At 37.0% G+C, this 21,454-nt stretch overlaps 1 protein-coding gene and 1 long non-coding RNA gene across 3 annotated transcripts; one reads left to right on the top strand and one right to left on the bottom strand.

Annotated features, from left to right (window-relative positions):
- Positions 1-89: 89 nt before the first annotated feature.
- LOC111334040 (uncharacterized) lies at positions 90-21,448 on the bottom strand. Of its 2 annotated transcripts, XM_088736701.1 has the most exons (32): positions 21,203-21,448; positions 20,807-20,878; positions 20,014-20,088; positions 19,559-19,633; positions 18,932-19,045; positions 18,520-18,709; positions 17,935-18,061; positions 17,539-17,819; positions 17,197-17,433; positions 15,882-15,955; positions 14,874-15,003; positions 14,655-14,692; positions 13,523-13,669; positions 12,614-12,733; positions 11,843-11,901; positions 11,057-11,121; positions 9,821-9,891; positions 9,632-9,694; positions 8,855-8,911; positions 7,735-7,795; positions 6,018-6,068; positions 5,585-5,655; positions 5,250-5,426; positions 4,334-4,426; positions 4,023-4,059; positions 3,690-3,772; positions 2,531-2,604; positions 1,983-2,034; positions 1,345-1,431; positions 1,020-1,111; positions 816-848; positions 90-347 (listed from the first exon to the last, which is right to left on the bottom strand). In XM_088736701.1, the coding sequence occupies exons 1-32, from the start codon at positions 21,311-21,313 to the stop codon at positions 317-319; spliced, it is 3,048 nt and encodes a 1,015-aa protein (XP_088592827.1). In that variant the 5' UTR covers positions 21,314-21,448; the 3' UTR covers positions 90-316. The 2 variants fall into 2 exon arrangements, with proteins under 2 accessions (XP_088592827.1, XP_088592826.1); XM_088736700.1 differs by lacking the exon at positions 1,020-1,111.
- LOC148721668 (uncharacterized) lies at positions 2,238-13,736 on the top strand. The gene is made up of 3 exons (XR_015992674.1): positions 2,238-2,349; positions 9,289-9,386; positions 13,458-13,736. It is a non-coding gene; the product is annotated as an uncharacterized LOC148721668 (long non-coding RNA).
- Positions 21,449-21,454: the final 6 nt, after the last annotated feature.

Genomic DNA, 21,454 nt, shown 5'->3' with positions numbered 1-21,454 from the left:
AGAGTTTTCTTTGTTATTATTGGAGGCAGAAGGAACAGGGTAATATATGTTACTAAAATTACCGGGCAAAAAACGGCGAGAAAATGTCACACACTTTATATTGATTTAATGCTGTACAAACAAAATAAAACTTTTTTGAATATTTACAAAACGTTGTTTATATCACTGTATCAGAAAAAAAATAAAGTGATTATAGTTAAATTTCTGCGGGTTCAATTTTACAAAATGCCCTGACCGGTCCTGACCGGTTCTGACCGGTTCTTTGTGATCTTGTCGATCCTTGTTGATAGATTCTGCATAATGGCCTGGGTTTGAATCATTCTACCATGGACGTCTTGCCTAGGCACCTGAGAACAACCACGTTAGAAAAAAAGTTAATGAAGTCGTACAGTAGATCAACTTCATTATCTGAGTACGACGCACTCACCCCTCCCCTAACCCCACATTATCCCCTAAATTGTTATCAGCAGACCGTTGTTGGGTTAGGGGAGGGGTGGGTGCATACTGGCTCAGACGTTGACACTGATCTGAAAAATTGAAAAATGTCCACACAGTCCCCCCCCCCCCCCGTATTGACATTTGAGCTAAGGGAATGGTAGTGGGGATGTTCAATCTCAAGTAACGCTGCACGAATGTAAGCGTTGCGTGACCAGGAGAGAAGCAATACGGGACGTGATACAGGTAAATGGTGGTATTCTTGTGCACATAAACTTTTAGTCTCTATTGTTTTTTCCTTCTTAGGTTCACAAACACTAGGAAGACAGTACCTCACGACACAGTGTTAGCTTTTTGACTTGACAAGCATAATTACTAACCTTGTAAAATAAGCCAGAGTTTTTCTCGCTTCCCTGAAAGATAAACAGAGAACAATTATTGATGACGTTCATTAAAAAGCTTTCCAATCGAAATCTGTTATTCAATGCTGGAAAATTGACTGATCAAAACTAAATTTTTCACCCTTTTTCTCACTTTTCAGATAAAACAATGTTATAGTATACTATCTCCTTTAATATCCTTACGTTGCTAGCGCCCCTTCGCCTTTCTCCCGCTCCCTAAGGCTTCGAATAATTCTTGGATCGTTCCACTCCATATAACCGAATGCTCTCACAACCTGAAGTACAGAAGATAGCTTTTTTAACTATAGATAACTGAGTTCTTAAATTAGCGAGATGACAGCCAACACACTGGGCGTTTCGGCACATTTTTGCCTGATAGTCTTAGAAAACTCAGTAACGCATTTCTTAAAGGTCTCCTGTTTTCCCGACAATGCATGTGCGTCGCAAGGATTCAAACATATTTCGAGAAGACTTTGTGAAACAAAAGACACGGAGTACTTTACGTCACCTGTATTCTGACGTAAACACTAGAATCCAGTTCTAATATGTCCAATAAAGCCTTCATTTCTTTCACTCCCTTCATTTCTAGAGTAGCCTGCGGAGTGAAAATATGAATTATTCACGCTTATGGTATGTTGCCAACTTGTGAGGCCAACAATGAGACGCCTCTAAGTGGCGAAACAAAAACAAATGATCAGAATTCAGCTTTGCATTGAGAGCCCTGATAATGAAAGCTTGACCTCCATACGCTAACCTTGGGATACATATTCTCCATACTTCCTTCTATATATATTCTATGGCACTAGCAAGGAGAATTTGTTTAACAATCTTAATTTTCTTTACTCTTATGGCCTCAATGCTTAATTCAGGGCGGAGGGGAGGGGGGGAGGGGAGGGGAGGGAGGGGGAATTTGATGCTAATCACCTTTGGGAGTTGAATGGTTTGTTGCCTTAGAAAACAAGTAATGGTAACGACGACAAAATAGTTGATGATAACGAAAAGAAAGAGACAACGACAACAATAATGATAATGATAATAACAATAACAAACAAAAGATAAACAAAAAAAGGAACAAAAAAGAAATAAATGAATAAATAAATACGACCATAAACGTTATATCGTTTGATGAAATCTTCATTTACATACCAAGGAAATGACCGCACGCCCTCGAACTTCTTCCGTTGGGTCTTCTAGCCGTCTAATTCAAATGCGAAATCAAACTGACGGTTAACAGTAAGCAAAGAGTTTTTGACGGCTCTTTTAGTTGGATATTGAACACCCAAGATCAAGACCAAAACGATCAAAATGGTCAATCACAACAAGCACCCCCACCCTCCCCACCAAAAGAATCTCAGAAGCACCCCCCACCCTCCCCCCAGAGGAATCTCCAAGAGAACCAAACAAAGTGGAGACAAGCAAAATATGGATTCTATTTGGGTAACGACTTCACGTAAAGCGCTCCATTTTAGCTCGTTTCAGGCAGTCAGCATGTGAGGACGACCGAAAAAGCGAGGTGAGCTTGAGAAAAAAACGACAGGGAACTAAGGAAAAAGGGTCACTCCTCTTTTAAACTCCGCCAATTTTCATTGGCACTCTTATTCTTTCGTCTCTACGGTCAGAGAGCCTGACATACGCTACCTATATTATGTGATAGAAAAAAGGTGTGAGAGATAAATTCTAGATTTAAAACGTACCTTAGAACCAGTTGACATGCTCTTTGTCGCAAGTCAAGTGAGCTTAGTGCTTCGGACACTTTCCTTCTCAGTTCCTACAATTCAAAGCGGAATATCAAGAAACAAAACTAAATAGTTTTGACGAATTCAGTGATAGAAAGATTCTAACGATCACTTTACAAAACGCATGATGCACGATCCTCGCAGTAGATAGCGCTATTTAAGCAATAGCGAAAATCAGACCTGAAAAAAAATCAGGCCTGTACGGGATTCGAACCACTGACCTCTAGCGCTATCTACTGCGAGGATCGTGCATCATACGTATCTAATACCGCAGTTCAAAATATATGAACTTCATATATTTCATTGTATCTACTTTACAAAACCTCGTGTTTCGATGCTTCGAGCAGAAAATATTTGCTACTTTGTTTGCACTGAATTTGAATATATGAAAATCATATATGTGCACTGTGGTTTTAAGAAACGTATGACAGCAACCTCGCAGTAAATATATCTTATCAGACGTTTTGTTGTGTAGTATTGCTGAGTATTTTTACGAGTTGTGCCGTATTTTGACAAGCCCATAGGGCGAGTCAAAATACAAACAACGAGTAAAAATATTCAGCGTTACTACACAACAAAACGTCTACTAAGAGATTTATTATCCAAAACACCAAATTGTTATTTCAGTGCGGGCGAATTTCGCGGATATTTCTGGAGTACAAATATCGCGTGATATTTGTACTCGTCTCGCGCGTTATTTGTACGAAGCACAATTGGATAATGACTAACACTACTACATAAATATATCTTATTAACCAAGCGCGAGGGCCGTACTGGGAGAATATCGGTCCGAGGTCTTGACAGTACGGAACGAGCGCAGCGAGGTCCGTACAAAAAAGACCGAGGGCCGATATTCTTCCGGTACGGTCCCGAGCAAGCTTGGTTAATAAGAGATTTATTATACGACTGAAGTTCAAAGGGACACAAGTGCGGTATCATTCGGGACCATTCGGGACAGTGCCCGGTCCAATACTCAGAGAATATTGACCGGCAATAGAGCATTTTGATTGGTTGATTTTAGTTATTGGCCCTCTGACTGCCCGAGTCGTGTAATAAGTAGTGTTCATTACTGCGAGGATCGCCTTCATACATTTGTTTACATTTTAACATAGTGTACCTTGTTAGCATGATCCCAAAGAAGCTTTTCCAGTGTATCAAACACTTCATCCGGACTTTTCACCTTAAAGACGTCTCTTGGTCCTGAAATTGCCGAAATGAAAAAAAATAACAAAATTAAGTAAACAATTGAAAGGCAAACTTCGTGGGGTCGTTCAATGACTGGCAAACAATATACATTGACAATTTTACTATTTTCCGTTTTCCGTAAACGTTGTGCTTAACCTCTAAGTCAACGTCTAAATTACAGTCTGTAGCTTAAAACTCCTTGAATTTGACAAAAGACAAAGTACTTATTAAAGAAAACAAATGAACAAACACAACCTCCACGTACCAATAAAAATGAGTAAATCAGCTGCTTCCATTCTTAGCTGTCAAACAAAGGGGCAAAACAAAGTCAAAATGAACTTTTTTCTGACAATTTTTCCCACTGAATGTCAACAGATGTCTTTATTTTGATTCTAGCTGCATAAGCGTACAAAACTCATGCAACATGCTCTGACAGTCATCTTGTAAACAAATACCCTTTTGTTAAAGCAAACACAAACTCAATCCAAAGACGTATCTTCTCTTGTGCGCTGACCTTCACTACGATTCTTTGATGAACTCGATAGAGTGAAATGGAAAATAACGACACAACCTCACCTTCCAGTTATGAGCTGTGTTCAGTTGTTCTAATAACGCATCCAAGACCAGTTTTTCCGTGCAGTTCATTTGTTTAATCAAAACGTACAATGCCTATGGGAAAACAAAATAATGATATTCGAGAGTTTGATAGTTTTAATAGGCCAATTGCACATTTGTATGGTTTATTCAGTTGTCTGGCCTACTTCATAAACAGCTTTCAATGTTGAGGTTTTGCTCAACTGGCTGAGGCAGTTTCTTCTGGGGGAGGAAAGTATAACCACCATAAACATGTGGTTCTAAGGGTGGGGGAAAGTGACCCTCACTCTTGATACACAAAAATTGATCTTGATAAGTCCCTTACATCAGGTCGTAATAATAGCAAGTATGATAGAGAAATGTAAGAAATATACAACGTTTTTGAAAGACATGTTTCGGCATGCATATGCCATCTTCAGTCAATGAGTAACTGAGTGTGAACAATTATATAGTATACAAGTAGATGAATAAATTATTTACAATATGATGTAATACAGAAGCGGGTACTAATTACAATGTGACACCAAAACATCAAAGGTGTAAACTAGAACGCTAGAAAAGTGTTATAATGCTGTAATTGTTTGTTAAGTTCAGGTTTGATCTTATTTATATAAAAATCTTCTTTTAGTTTTAAATCAATTGAGTTGTTAACAGAATCCAAAATACTAAAACAAGAAGGGGAGTATTTGTTCTTACAAATACTCTTACATCAATTTAGGACACCTCCCCCCCCTCAACCTCGTCCACAAACTACTGAAGTCTAAGCTTGTTTTCAGTTGGTTAAAAATACTGCATCTCTATGTCCCCAGTAGCGACTACCTAATGGTAATAAAATAGTTTTCTTTTTTTCGGGGAGGGGGAGGTGGAGCTGTTGATTTACTTAAAGACTAAATCTTACCTCTCCTTTTTCCTGTGGAGATAATTCAGAAAGTCTGGTGATGAGGTACATCTTTGAGACTGGTTCAACCACACACAGTCGTCCCAGACTCACTGATGCATGAAATGCTAGCTCGGGAGACTGGGTCTTTACGGTGTGTATTAGTAAACTGACCATCTGCTTGAACTCTTGGGTAGTCTGAAATAAAAGGTGATTGCTTTATCAATTCTCCCCTTTTGTGTGCTTCATAATGTTCTGAATTTTTGAAGGAACATTCTTTTGTGCTAGAAAATATATATCCTCAATTTTGGGATCAGTACCAACTAAAAGGCAGAAGAAAGACTAACTGTAGTTACCTTGTCCACAAAAGCTATATCTCTAGCTTTGGTCATTATTGATAATAATTCCAACACAACATCCTTGTTGCCTGGAAAGATAAGTAACATTTTAAATTCAACTGGATCAATTAAACTGAAAAACATGCAAAAAAAAGCTAATAGTACCCCATAGCCCAGTAAAGTTATGAGTGGAGGAAAAATTCCCTCACCAACATTTCATCATCACTTGTGCCCAAAACTTCTCTTGTGAAATGATTTTATTATTCTCTGTTGAAAACCACATTAAGAAATGACAAGTTTTACAGATTTCTCCCCAGAAATGAATCACACTGTTTTTTGTCCTGTTTTGAGTAAAAATTATTGGTGCTTTACATTTTTTAAAGAAATCATAGTAATTACTTAAGTCTTTTCCTAACAATATCCAGGCTTCCATGTTACCCAGTCTTCTTACCTCTCTTGATGTACTCTCTCATCACTGCCATACCATATGGATCCCATGTCCCTAATGTAGAATAAATGAACCATTGTAACAACCATTTAGGTATAGATACAAAAATCCCCTAAAATGGCCTACAAATCTTTCCAGAAATTGTCCTAAAAATGTCTATAAAACTCATTTTTATATCTCTAAAAGTTTTGAAATTTTTCAAAAAACCCTGATTCATCTGAAAATTGTTTTCAAATAGTCACATAATTTGCAACAGATGTGAGATTCCTGCATGGAAGCACCCTAAAACTGATTAAAAATGATAATTTTATTGCTAGACAATTTAAGTGGTCTGTCTCCTCACACATTTCCCTCTCAAACAAACCATAAGGAAAATAAACAGTTGGCAGAGCAAGTTCTAAAAACCATGTAAAATTGATTTTATGCTATTGACTGTATTTTTCTAGACATAACCATCTAAAAAACCTTAAATGTTCTAAAAATCCTGTTTGACTCTAAATATCTGAAAAAAAAAGTCCAAATTTTTGTATCTAGTCTAACAACCATTTTATGTTCACATGCCCACCTGCCTTGGTCTTTAATTATCAATGACTTTTTTTTTAGTAAAAAAAAAAAATATATATATATATATATATATAGAATGTGTGGTAGTCGGAAAAAAACAACTACAGATACATCCCTACAGACCTATTTCGCAGTTGCCCACTCATCAGGGGATTTTAAAATCCCCTGATGAGTGGGCAACCACGAAACAGGTCTGTAGGGATGTATCTGTAGTTGTTTTTTTCCAACTACCACACATTATACCCGCTCTACTATTCGTATCGAGCACTGTTTCACAGACACCAAGCTTAATCCCTCTATATATATATATGCTCGCTAGTTTACTCTAGTTTGAGCACTCTGGCATGGCTTAGACGATACCACAAAGGTTGGGTCGTTTGGGGTGACCGTCTCGGTTCTCCCCCATCCTAGCATTAGCACTGCACTGATGAGGCCCAGAAGGCCGAAACAGTACTGTCTGCAGTTAGATATAGCTCTTTGGCATACAAAGCTTTGCTTTCATGTCCAAATTGAGCACTCTATCTAGGATGAGTCATTGCCGTTGCAATTGCGCATGCTCGCTAGTTTACTCTAGTTTGAGCACTCTGGCATGGCTTAGACGATACCACAAAGGTTGGGTCGTTTGGGGTGACCGTCTCGGTTCTCCCCCATCCTAGCATTAGCACTGCACTGATGAGGCCCAGAAGGCCGAAACAGTACTGTCTGCAGTTAGATATAGCTCTTTGGCATACAAAGCTTTGCTTTCATGTCCAAATTGAGCACTCTATCTAGGATGAGTCATTGCCGTTGCAATTGCGCATGCTCGCTAGTTTACTCTAGTTTGAGCACTCTGGCATGGCTTAGACGATACCACAAAGGTTGGGTCGTTTGGGGTGACCGTCTCGGTTCTCCCCCATCCTAGCATTAGCACTGCACTGATGAGGCCCAGAAGGCCGAAACAGTACTGTCTGCAGTTAGTTATATATATATATATATATATATATATATATCAAGACAAGGTCTAGTACAGGAGATTGAAATTCAAACATTTACTTAAATGTGTCCCAGCAACTAAACAAATATTGTTGTGTCTCAGAGTGTGGCTGTGAAATGTTTATCTCCAGGAAGAAAATAATTAAACTGATGCTGATCTAAAAAAGAAAAAGAAATAATTCACCTAATAAGATTAGTGCCTTGCTTGCTTCATAGCAGACCTTTGGGTCTTTTTGTTGTTTTAACTGAAAAAGAGAATTAGGATATTAATACATACATATATGTAGTCCTTTTGATAGTTTGAGTGCCATATTTTTTATTTTGCTGCATCTGAGTTCTTAAAAATTGGCTCTAAATGACAGTGAAAAGATTTTCAAGAGTCACATAATATATATGGTAAATACTCGAAATAAACATATGATGTTGTTTATTTGCAACTGTTTTTTTACAAAACAACCATGTCACATCAGGCTATGATTTCAAAAAATCTATTAAAGTAGCCTTTTATAAGTGCCCCCTCTGTAGTTTTCAATTTTTATTGAATAATTTGAGAGCTGTTCATTTTAAACACTCATTCAGGGCTCCACACTAACGGTAGCCCACTAGCCACAGACTAGTAGAAATTCAGTTTTGGCTTAGTTGTTTTCAATTCACACTAGCCAGTTTGGCTTGTAAACAGACTGAAATTGTCGTAACATCTAAAAACATCTAAGATGCCACTAGCCACTTGGCTAGTAAGTTAAAAAGTTAGTGTTGAGCCCTGTAATTTGAAACACTCGTAAGATAATTCAAAATAATTCTCCCCATACTATCCATACATTATCCACTAGCAAACAGGTGATGAGAATTAATACCCAAATTTATCAGGTAGAAGTTGTTATAGATTTATCCAAAACCAAATTCTCGTAACTAATTCATTAGGAAATGTGTACTTAAGCTAGAGGAAAGAATGGTGAGAGTGCTCACCTTCCACCAATGTTTCCGGGTTCGAGTCCCGGACCCGGCGTCATAAGTGGATTGAGTTTGTTGGTCCTCTACTCTGCTCTGAGAGGTTTTTCTCCGGGTACACCGGTGTTCCCCTCTCCTCAAAAACCATCATCATTTGAATTTATTTAATTTAGAGTTTATTTAGATTTACACACGACCCCACAAGCTGTTCAGCTTTAAACATTATCATGTCAAAATAAAGGTGTTATTATTATTATTATTATTATTATTATTATTATTATTAATGAACAAGTAGATCTTAAGAGTTATAACAATTTGATCTTAAGAGTAAAAGGGTGAATTGGAAAAATACATACCACTTCAGTCAAGGTATCTATAACACACTTCTCGCGGCACTTGAGCTGGCCAATAGTCTAAATACACATGTAAGAGGATCAAATATTTGTAAAAAGAACCATAATCACATTTAACTTGTAGAGGGATCCAAAGAAAGAATATTTGGAGGTTAAAGAGAGCAACTCAGAGTCAGTAATTCAAGGGGGTTTCTTTTTTATATTGGCCTGAATGGCTATATGTGCCAAACAGGATATGGTTTTCAGGGTCTTGTGTCTCAACCTGCGATGATGAAGGAATGGGACAACCTTGAGTAAATTGTATGCATTTTACAGTGCTTGGGCTGCATATGTGGTAATGACAATAATTTTTCACCTTTAATTATTATGAAAAGTTTTTGTTGCCAATTTTATAGGCAGTGTCATGGTGCGCTAATAATAACAATGTTAAATTTCAGCATCCATGCACTGGCCTTGAATCAAACATGAAGGTTGTGAGTTTAAAAGAAATGATCACCCACAAAAAACCATGATGACTGTTGGGCAAATTCTTCTTGTGAGTACAATAGAAAATGTAAAAAGAATTGTAAGGAATTTACTGTGTGATGGATGTCCTCCCCTGGGGTGGGAATGGGTGGGTTGTTGTCTTGCATTTCATACATGAGCCTCTGACTCGGGCAATATGGGTAACCATGCCCCATGTAAAGACATTATAAACTTTGATTACTATTACAATTACTATTACTAAGGAGAGTATACATACAAAGTTAAGGGTGTAAAGTGTTATTAAGTGAGCATTACCTTTACAGCTTCAGCAGCTATTGTTGAATTTGAAGATAGCACACCTCTTTCACTCAACAAAGTCTACAACAAGATGATTCTTTCATTAATACAACAATTTAAATGTATACTGCTGCAAGGATATTTATATTAGTGGTCATCAATGAAAATTAATTACATATTGGTTAATGAACTAAATAGTCCTTATACCTGAATTCTTTTCCACCTGGGATCATCACCTTCTACAACTAACGACTGTTCTCTCTCCACTGGTGAAAACCCTGTTGAGTCAACCTTAAGATGTCACTTAATGGCAAAAATTATCTACTAGTTATTAATTATCAATTATTGCAAAAGGGAATTCCAGTAGATGTAGACAATCCTGAATGAATTGATGAAAAATAAATATAATTATACTTTTATATTGCCAGAGGAACAAACCAATGAAAACAAAAAGTGCCTATAGTTAAACTCTTCAACTTTTGGACAAGCTTAACAATAACCCTCTCTTTCACAAAGTCAGTTCAATATCTACAAAACATGAGATGGTCAAGAGAATGTACAAACTGAATATCAGAATTATCCCCTGCCACACCCCTCTCGCAACACACAAACAAACGAGACAGAGAATCTGTTTGGGCATCTTTAATAAAAAATGAGAGGCCTCCGGGGGCCCAAGGAGACCCCAAGGGGGGGGGGGGAGGGTGAACAAAACAACTCGAACGAGCGAACGAGCGAAACAAAATGATCATTATAATTACACTGATGTGTCAGTCAGTGACAAGCCGGTAATGGCGTGGAGTCCTGGGACTAATTAAGTTATTCCCTAGGAATTATCAATTATCCCCTGCCACACCCCTCTCGCAACACACAAAAAAACCAGACAGAGAATCTGTTTGGGCATCTTTAATAAAAAACGAGAGGCCTCCGGGGCCCGAGGAGACCCCAAACAGAAAGAAAGAGGCCCAAACAGATTCACAGGGGAGGAAAAGGAGACAAGGAGATAAAACTATCCGCTAGAGAAGAGAGGCTGAAAGTTTCTAAAGAAACTGTGGTGCTGCGTCGGTGGGGGTAACTAGATAATTGGTTATATCAACTAAGTTAAAATAGTAAATTGGCCACCATAATGAATAAAAAAGCTGACATTTCGAGCGTTAGCCCTTCGTCAGAGCGTTAGCCTTTCGCTAGAGAAGAGAATTGACTGATCATCAGGAGCCGGGGGATAAGTTTCTTAGCAGTGAACCCTTTTATTCCCAATATATCATTTCAGTAATTCTTCATACTGAAAGTGACTTCCATACAATTTTTATGATCTTGGTTCAGAGAATTTGGTACTTGATTTTTTTCCTTTATTCTCACCACTTGTCTGCTTGATGTTGTACTGATATTGTAAGGAGAAATTCTGTGTTAATTAACACCATTTCGTGATAAACTACTGTACTATACCTTTCAAAGCCATTACTATTTTCTTCAGCACAGCTGGCCTCCACAAGGATGTGTTGGTAAGATCTCTAAAATTGTTAAAAAAAAACTATTAATATCAACAAAAATGTGCAGATACTATTTCTTTACATGGAAATGCATGAGTTAAAAAAATCTTTTGATAGCTATATCTGTTAACTAGGTTTACTGAAACGCCATTCTCTGGAAATTTAAACTGAAATCTGAAGATCTTTGAGGGTGGGTGGGTGGGTGGAGGTTTTCTTGGATCATGCACCCCTCTACCCACCCACCCTCAAACTTTGCTTTATCCCGGTTTCTCCCATGAACTGTGAAGAGTTAGCGACTCTATGTAGACCGCTGACTGGTATACCGGCCTGACTGAGTACCGGGAACAAGGGAAAAACCGTGATCGAACAGCTATGCTTTGCCATGCTTCCTTGTTAATGTTTTATTATTTTATCTACTTTATGAGCAATTTGTAGGAGAATAAACCTACCATTACTTAATTTGTAAGTACGTTACTGTTATTTACAGCTATATTCTTGTTGTTCTAGTAATTCTAGCTTGTATTTTCTATTGTAGAATCTCTTCTACATTGTTGTTTGAAAATAAAGCTGTAACATCAAGGAGAACTCTTCAAACTGTTATCACTGAAATGGATGCAAAATATCCACAATCAGAAAGAACTAAAAAATGGCAACCCTTAGACATGGTTTGATGTTAATCTGGTTGAAAGATTTCATCAATGTAACTGTGGAATCAGAAAGCTAAACACATTGTGAAACTTACGATTCAACAGCTTGTCTCTCACTTTTAGGACTTTCCTCTTTTCTTGGCAAATAATGTGGCTAAGGGAATAATAAAAATTTTCACAATACACACAATGAAAAAGTTTGTTTTAACACTGATAGATCTAAAGTAACATAACCTACTAACGTATATGTGCACGATCCTTTGCAGTAAAGCACTATTTAAGCAATAGTGAAAATCAGACCTGAAAAAAATTCAGGCCTGTACGGGATTCGAACCACTGACCTCATTCGAATGTACAGGCCTGAATTTTTTTCAGGTCTGATTTTCACTATTGCTTAAATAGTGCTTTACTGCGAAGGATCGTGCACATATACGTTTCATAACCGCAGTTCATATATATGTATTTCATATATATTTGTTGTTTGATTTATCATCTACGGGTTTATGTCGAATTAATTTGATGGCCTGCTCCCAGTTGGCTTGTTAGCTCAATTGGTAGAGCGCTGCACTAGTATCACAGAGGTCAGTGGTTCGAATCCCGTACAGGCCTGAATTTTTTTCAGGTCTGATTTTCACTATTGCTTAAATAGTGCTTTACTGCGAAGGATCGTGCACATATACGTTTCATAACCGCAGTTCATATATATGTATTTCATATATATTTGTTGTTTGATAACCTACTAAGTACCCAAAATCACTTGAAAAAAAAAATATGGTAGAAGTCACAAATTCTATAAATAAAACACTCTTGTATATATGACCTATAGGAGAAATCCCCTCTTTTCAATTTGTTTTGCATTTACTGACCTGCACAATGCTCTGGATTTTTTGTTTTGATTTCACTTTGAAAATTCTTGGCATTCTATAACCTCCTTCAAAATCTTCACACCACGATGAGGAGTGCTGTGGATACAGTTTCTTTGGATTCTGTTACAGTAATAAATGAAGGCAGCAGTGAGAATTTGTAGATGCTAAATGTAGTATGAACTACAACAGGCATTATTCAAAGGCTCGACTCTGAGTTATCTAAATGCATGCACTTCTAGAGTTTAAGTATAAGTACCTGAAGTGAAACCATATAAAAAGTATTTTAATTTCAATTTACCCAGATACACTATTGAGATTCTTTTAGTCTCTAGATCGACTTAGCAAGTGGTTCATATAGCACCACTGAGAGATTATCTGGCATATTTTCACTAGAATAAGGCAACTAACACTTCTCCCCTTTTAATTTACACTCTAATAAAATTATCGGTATATATACACTTTCTTGACATACTGTTCTCTAAACATTTTCTAAGGTGCCGACTAGGAGAATTCATTCAACTATCAAGAGATTCTTTAGTTGGCGATTCAAGGCTGTGGTCTTAAGCAGCACCCAGTGGCCCCTGGCACCTTACTTTTGTTCTTGGGCGACTCGGGAATCTTAGTTTTTTCATAAAAAGCATACTGGTATGCTTAGGCACCCTGGATTTTACAGTTTCAGAGCACTAGGCTCCCTTCACTTTTTCTTAGAGCACAGCCTTGTGATCATTTCTTTTATTCTCTTAACCTCAATGTTTGATATAGGTGTGATGTTGTAAGGAGAAATTAGATGATATGCACCCTTTAGGGCATTAAGAGTTAATGGGATCTTCCTTGTCATTTTCAGTGGCATCAAAATTGGTAGGTAAATATTATCAATCTCAACAAACTCTGGACAAGGAAGAAACTTACACATCTGGCTGTTCTAATAGCTGAAGGCTCATGTATGATGACTGGGTACTTCTCAGTGGAAATTGTACTCTTCTGCCGAGCAATTGGGCTTCCAATATGAGGCAAACTGATATGACTTGCATGTTTTGTTACTGGTGATGGTGAAACCTGTTGAGAGAAATTGATAGAAACCAAAAATATTCAAGTATTCCAATAAAAATATATAATAATATTATATATCAATTGCCTTTTTTTGAAAATGGAATCATATATAATCTAAACTATTCTGTGCTTGATCAGAGAAGCATATACTTTTGTGGATAATATTCTTCATGAGTGTGGAAAGACGATGATTTTCATAGTAATATAATTATAATAATTATTTTAATAATGACAATAACAATAACACTGACAATGATGATAATCATGGTTAACAATTAGTAACCAATGAGGAGGTAAATATCCACCACTTTCACCCACACTGGGGTGAATAGTTTTTTATCTACCACACTGTTGCTGGCTGCTCGGAGGTGAATAATACATACTCTTCACTTCTGAACTAGCCCATCAGCGTGCATTGAAAAGTACTGTTCACTAATAATGAATTTAGCTATTGTTATTATTGACCCCTCGGCAATAAAAGCAGGCTCCCACAGATACCAAAATTAGGGATTTTAAATGGCATTGAACATTTAATTATGTCACTAGTGCAGTGCTCTACCAATTGAGGTAACAAGCCAACTGGGAGCAGGCCGTTAAGTTGATTCGTAATAAACCTGTGATGATAAATCAGATATGATGAATATACGAAGTTCATATATTTTGAACTGCGGTTATAGATACGTATGATGTGCTCTCTACTGTGAGGATTGTGCATCATATGTATCTATAACCGCAGTTCAAAATATATGAACTTCATATATTCATCATATCTGATTTATCATCACGGGGTTATTAAGAATCAACTTAACGGCCTGCTCCCAGTTGGCTAATGTTAGCTCAATTGGTAGAGCGCTACACTAGTATCGCAGAGGTCATTGGTTGGAATCCCGTACAGGCCTGATTTTTTTCAGGTCTGATTTTCGCCAATGCATAAATAGCACTGATCTCTACTGCGAGGATCGTGCATCATACACATGAAATTATTGTTTACCTGCTGTTTTTCCATTGCTGAGCCTCCCTCTACTTCCACTACAAGGTGAAGCATATCTTTCATTAATTAAAAATGCAACAAAGTATTTGAAGTATAGGCAAAGAAAAAATTTTCAGAGAGCAGAAAGGAATTTAATTTAGATCTGACAGAGATTGCCTACAAGTAAAGTGAATTTTGCATAAATGTTGCTGTCAATTAAATAAATATGTAAAACCATACATTCAAGTTTTCCCATCACTGTCTCAATTTTTTGATCTTTCAAAGTTGGGTCTATTGTTGTCTGAGTGGCTTGTCCAATAGCTTCATACATTTTGTGAAGTCTCAACAGTAACTTGTCAAGTGCAATTTTCTGTTGGGAAAAAAATGATTATAACAGTAAATTGTCTGGTGAATCTGTATTTTTAGCTTGACAAATTATTTGCAAGTACAATTTCCATCATCAGCAGGTGGTTTATTCATTCATAACTCTCCATAAACAGAGTTTAGAGTGCAGAGTCAGACATTACCAGCAACTAGTGTCTGCTTTGTTCAGAATTTCATTGTTAAATCTTCTCAAGCAGAACAGTCAATTTTGCGGACCACATCTTCACTTCACCAGACACTTCCTCTTTAACCCTCTGGAGTAATTAGCATCTAATTTATCCAACAGCAGCCCCCCCTGAATCAAGCATTAAGGTCATGAGAATAAAGGAAATGATGGCAAACTCAGGAGCTCTCAAGTGTTTAATTAACAATACACGCCTCGTTGGCTATCTATCATCTCATACCCTTGCAAAATGGTTTCCTAGCTTTCTAGGATTCCTAGGAATTTCCTAGGAATTTCTTAGGAGTCAGCTGAATTTTCCTAAAAACATTTAAGCTCTGCGCCTCGTTGGCTATCTATCATCTCATTAATCCAACGTATGCTTGTGGAATAATTGTTTTATAAAAAATGCTAAATTGAATTAAATATTATTCAATTTTTAGCTCCATTTTAATTTTAAGCTGACATGTAAGCTAGCCATATTTGTAGATTAAGGTATATTGGCTGATATACCATAATGGCTAAGCCAATAAAAAGTCTTGAATTGCATTATCCAGTGATCTAGTTTTTAATAATAACAAATTCACCTTGTAAGTACCATTAACAGGAAATGTATAGAGAATGGTATGGAGAACTTGGATTTTCAATTTGATGTTAGGGGTGTAAAAGGTTAGTTTAAGACCACGCTTGATCAGTGTACTCACATGTACATCAATGACGCTGTTGACTTTCATTGGTTTCTCTTTCCAGGGAAGTTCAGGGTCAAAATTTGGCTTATCTGCAAATCATAGAAAAGTGGAGAGGAAATTATCTTTTAAACCTGGGAGTTATATTTATTTGACAAGAGTAATAGAACCATTGGGGCAAAGTCAGCCCACGAAATTAAGGGAGTAGTTCTGTTAACAGACAATGGCTGATTTTTCCACAATCCAGGCAGAATTCATCAAATGAATACTAAGCTCTCTGTGAATGGAATACATATATTCAACTCACAGACAACACCCATCTGCACCCATCGGGCGCACTGGACGTTAATGGGTTAATTCAGTAGACACTTGATTCTTTAATTTTTTTTCTCCTATTTTTTTTCCTACTCAGTATAATTATCTCTACGATAATTTCTTTACTTTATTATTGTTACAGTACTGGTTTACCTTTTAGAGGACTTCCTGTTAACAGGGTTCGTGCACTTTTTCAGGCCAAAGATTCAAGGACTTTTCAAGGACTTTCCAGGACCCTACTCAGAAATTTCAAGGACTTTTTGTAATGACAATTTTACCTCAAAACCAAGAAAAATGTTTCTGTAAACATCTATGTTTTGGGTTTACCGATGGTGCAAAACAAAAGCAAATATTTTTCGATGTTGTTCAATAAAAAATCAAGGACTTTCAAGGACCCAAAACGAAATTCCAGTACTTTCAAGGCCTTGAAATTGGCCTCCTGAAATTCAAGGGTTTTCAAGGGTTTTCAAGACATGTACGAACCCTGTGTTAATCATTAATTTAAATCTAAATGAAGTTGGCATGTACACTTAAGATAGATAAATAAATAATAAATTAAATTATTTTTTTAATTCTTTGTCTCTGATGATTCTTTGGTTGTCCAGATATCAGCCACTGTCAATATCAATATTAGACCCTTTCAGAACTTCCCATCCTCAGCAGGGGCAGATCCAAGAATTTTTGATAGGGGGAGTCCAAACTTTGGTTCAGAAAGGACTGTTGGACTCTTTTGAGGCAAATTACTTCTCCCCCACATCCCCCACACCCCCTCCCACCAGTCGCTGTTGCACGTTATAATTCCTTGGCCACTTACCGTTTACTTGGATTCATTAATTTAAAAAATCAGCCAGTAAAAAAGTGATATATGATCCTGCAGATGCAAGAATTTCAGTCTCAAAGTTGTAAGCATCAGGTCTGATAGGGGGGGTCTGGACCCCTCGGACCCTCCCCCTGGATCCGCCACTGCTCAGGTAATCATGCAGAGATACTACGTTTTCGTATGTTATAAAATACTGACCTTTTGACAAAAAACTCTCAGGTACTCCCAGCCCGAGGGCATGCCAGGAACGAGCATCAAGACTTTGCATATAATTTGACCATTCAAACTTGTGATGATCTGAGTGCCAGTACTCTGCCACCTTATCATCATCCTCCATGTTTTCACTTTCCTCTTTCCTTGAGACTGCTGTAGAAATTTCCTTCAAGCCTCCAGACTTTACTGGATCAGTTTTGCTTTCTGGTGAATCTTCTGTATCTGCATAGCAACAACAAGAGGATGTAAAGCAGATTCAGAAAAGAAAAGAAAAATAAACGGGCTACAGAAACCACTTTTGAGTTAGTCAAATTATTTACAACATACCGAATGGCATATCAACAATCTCAGACACCTCCACTGCTGGAACCACATCCTTAGCATCAGCTTCAAGTGCTTCTAACTCATTAATGCCCACAGAACTAACCACAGAAACTGATCGTTGATCATCAAAATCTTCGGGTTCTGATTCTGGTTCAGCAGTGGTATCAGATTCTTGATCAGACTGACCCTCCTGTGAAGTTGTTGGAGGAAACATCTGCATCAAATTGTGGAATGATGATTGATTGCTGCCACCTTTTGAGCCATGTGACCTCTTCCTCTGTTTCCTGTTTGGGAAGAGCTCCTTTAAGTATAAGATAACTTCAAAAAATCAAAGGACTTTGTGCATCAACAAACAATTCCTACTTATGCTACTAAACCACTGGTTGCAGTTCAGGTTACCTTTTTTGGGACAAGCTCTTTTCTCTGACAACAGTATTGTCCTTTTCAGTCTGTAAAACTGTGTCAGTTACTATAACTGGATGTTCGTCTTTTTTCTTTTCTTCTAATTTAGTTGTTGAGATTGATCCTAGAAGGTAAAAGATTTGTGTTTGTATAAGATCTTCATGTGCGAATATGAAGGGGAAACTATCCTAAGCTTACAGGTAGGCCCTTCCCAAAACCTGTTATTTTTCACACAACAGATAGCAAGAGAGAGTGGTGCTAATTAAAATTTCATTATATGACAAAATGTGAAGAGTTGCAAGAAAACTGTCACCACCTTTTTAAAACTGGGGCTTTAAGAAAACATATAGTTTAATACACTTGCATTTGTTGTCTCACCTTTAATTTGTTAGAAAACTATAAAATGGTTATGAAAAGAGGATTTCATGATTCAGGGGTTTGTTTCTGGGACACTATAGGGCAGTTACATGACAGTAGTAACAGTGTAAATGTTTTTTCAGGTATGCAAGCATTTAGCTTCCAGGATCTGAGTCTTTTAAGATGGTGAAAATTAATGATCTTCAAAACATTTATAGGATATACCAAGGGCCTTGGAGTCTGTTAGCTGCATTCTAGCAATTTCCTTCACAATAGGTGCTGCCTGTTTGCTGTTCAGTGTAGTACTGGCTGCAGGTCTCCTCTTTTCACTTTCAAGTAGTAGTTGTTGTTGTCCATCTGAGAGTATATTCCACAGCTTTTCAGAAATCTGATCTTTTAATCCTAATTCAGGGGTCTGGTTTGAAAAACATAGTTTTTAATTAATTGTAGTATGTTATCAAAATTCACTCTGACTTAAAGTTCCCATACAGTCCAGCTAAGGAAGGTTTCTGATTATGAATGTACAGTGTAAATTAAACCCTGGACTGTATTTATCTCTTGTCATGGGCTGTTAAACATTATAATGATTATATACTGATAGCAGAATGATGTCAGTCTATTTGGGAAAGTTTAGTACCTTACTTCTCGCCAGCAACAACCTGTTGTACAAATGGCAGTAGCTTTTAGCAGTAAGCAGTACTTTCTCCAATCTGTCTTGAAGCCATTTCACCCTCTTTTTGGCTGCATCAACCTGAGTAAATATTAAACATTATGAATACAAACAAATGATAAGACATTTTAAAATAATCAATCACACCTCAGAGTATGACCACTGCTAGACTTGTTCACAAGTTGCGCTTTTAAGCACGAAGCGCGAGCTGAGCGAGCGAGTGAGCGAGCAATAAAGCGAATGACTTTGAGAAAGTCTATACCGCTGCTACAACGAGGAGAATCGATGTTGAAATCAACTTGCACATGGGAGGAAAGCATTCTCATTAATGTATGATCTCTGCCAGTCCCAACCCTTGGACCTCTAAGAGTGGCTATGGCTAACATCTAAATTCTCCTTACAATATCACCCTGAAACAAAGATTAAGGTTATGAGAACCAAGGAAATGATCACCCAATGGAAACCAACAATATTCAGTTGAAACTTTGTGATCTAGTTTTATCAAGTCACTATATTGTGAGTCAAAATATTAGAATTCTACCATGACTCTGTCATAATTATAATTTGATAATTCTGAGATCTTTGGAATCTTACCCCAGAATTCACTTTTATGGCTCTTTCCAGGTCTAGTCGTGCATGTGCTAGCTCATTCCGAATCTTCATTAAAACCTACAAAGCAATTAAAAAAAAGATTAATACTTCAATCTAGTAGTAACAAATTTCACTCTATTTTAATTTAAAAGAAAAGCTTTCAAAGTGTTGAGGTTCAACTATTTCTTGGTTTAAAGCTTTTTCATAAGCCAATTTCGTATTTTTCTTTTTTTCACAGGTTCTGGTTGGATCCTGTTTACAATAATTGTAATAAATTCAAGAGGAAGAATTAACTCAATGAAACTATGAATGAAAGTTTGAAGCAAGAGAAAATTTTAACCATGACATTTAGCTGGAGACAGAAAGTAATGGTCTTATACAATATTTATTCTCTGACTTTACCTTTAAATTTAATTGACACTATTTTGTAACTACAATTATGCTTTGCAGCAGAGTACCTGAATAACTAAAAGTAGCTCCCCACTTCTGCTGAAAAGCTGCTCCAACTCTTTCTCAGTCTTTTGATGGTCATCCTGTCAAAGAAATTGAAGGTGATTAAAAATCTGAAAATGCAATAAGAAAGTGATAAAATTTATTACACATCAGGATAATTTGTCACAAAGTAAAAATTCAGCATACTGAAACAGACTACAAAAGGTAATAATTGAAGGAAAAATAACATTTATAGCTGTAGTGAGTGGGTACCAGATGGATCTACAGGTTTCCATTGTGGCTAACTATAGTTCCAAGATTGAACCCCCACCCCTCCCCTCCCCTCCCCTCCCCTTCCTTCCTTCTTTATGCATGGCAAATCTCAACAACCAAGCAATGACCACTCATATTTTAGGCACTCTGCAACATTAATTAGGTCAAGGCATGGAAAAAGGATAAAAGGGATGGGTGGGGTAGGGGAAGTAACTGTACTGCAAGATTAAAAAAAAAAAAAAAAAAAAAAAATTGGCAAGATCTACCACTGAAAACCATTCTCTGACCAAACTACCAAACCAAATAAGAAATTTCTAACACGCCCAGAGCAGCTAATAAGATTCCAAAAATTGACATCGCTCTCAAGTTTGAATTATAGCAATTAAATTACAAGTTGTAGCTCCTTACACCTGGATGTATGTAAAATTATGTAGAATCCCTGGTTAACTTAAAGGGTTTTATGACCCCCCTTGCTCTGAAACCAATTATGGGATTCCCCTCTGAGCATATGATCACAAGCAAATGTTACGTTATTTTGGATCTTACCTCTGCGGAAGCTTTTTCAAGGTTTTGTAAGGTTTTCTGTAGAGCATTCTGAGTTTCTCTCATGATTACAAGCTTTAAGTAGAAAAAAAAAAATTAAAAAATCAAGTGCACCCCCACAAAGTAATCAATACGCTTATTTCTATAGTATTTTAAAGAAAGAGCCCTACAGGTATGACTTAAGTGGCAATTTTGACATTTTGGTCCTTCCTCTTGAAAATACCTTCGTGCCAACTTCGTTTGTTTTGACTGAAAGGATTTTGTGACGGGTTCCTAATTTACCATTAACTTCATTAAATGTCATCTAAATAATTTATTGGTTTCTAAAATCATCGATACGAGACTTAACGAATATAATTCATCCAAAGAAAAACTCGTTTAAATCAAAACTGCATATACCTGTTCCTCGATCAAAGCCTCTGATCTCTTGTTCCTTTCTCTGATCGGACGAAGCCCGATCACAGGTTTGTTTTCCGATGACCTGAACTGATCTGCCCTTGGAGCTGACATGATGATACATTAACTAATAAAGTGTCTAAATCCGAAAAAGGTGATCGATTTTGCATTAATCTACAAATTCAAGGTGAAAAAGAAAATTTCTTCAGCAAAGCAAAAGTGCAAAAATGAAAACAAGTCTCCTTCAGTCATTTT

Source organism: Stylophora pistillata, chromosome 10 (assembly GCF_964205215.1).
Source record: "Stylophora pistillata chromosome 10, jaStyPist1.2, whole genome shotgun sequence".
Lineage (NCBI taxonomy): Eukaryota > Metazoa > Cnidaria > Anthozoa > Scleractinia > Pocilloporidae > Stylophora > Stylophora pistillata.
The sequence above is the reverse complement of the archived record's forward strand: the minus strand, read 5'-3'. Positions and strand labels throughout refer to the sequence as shown.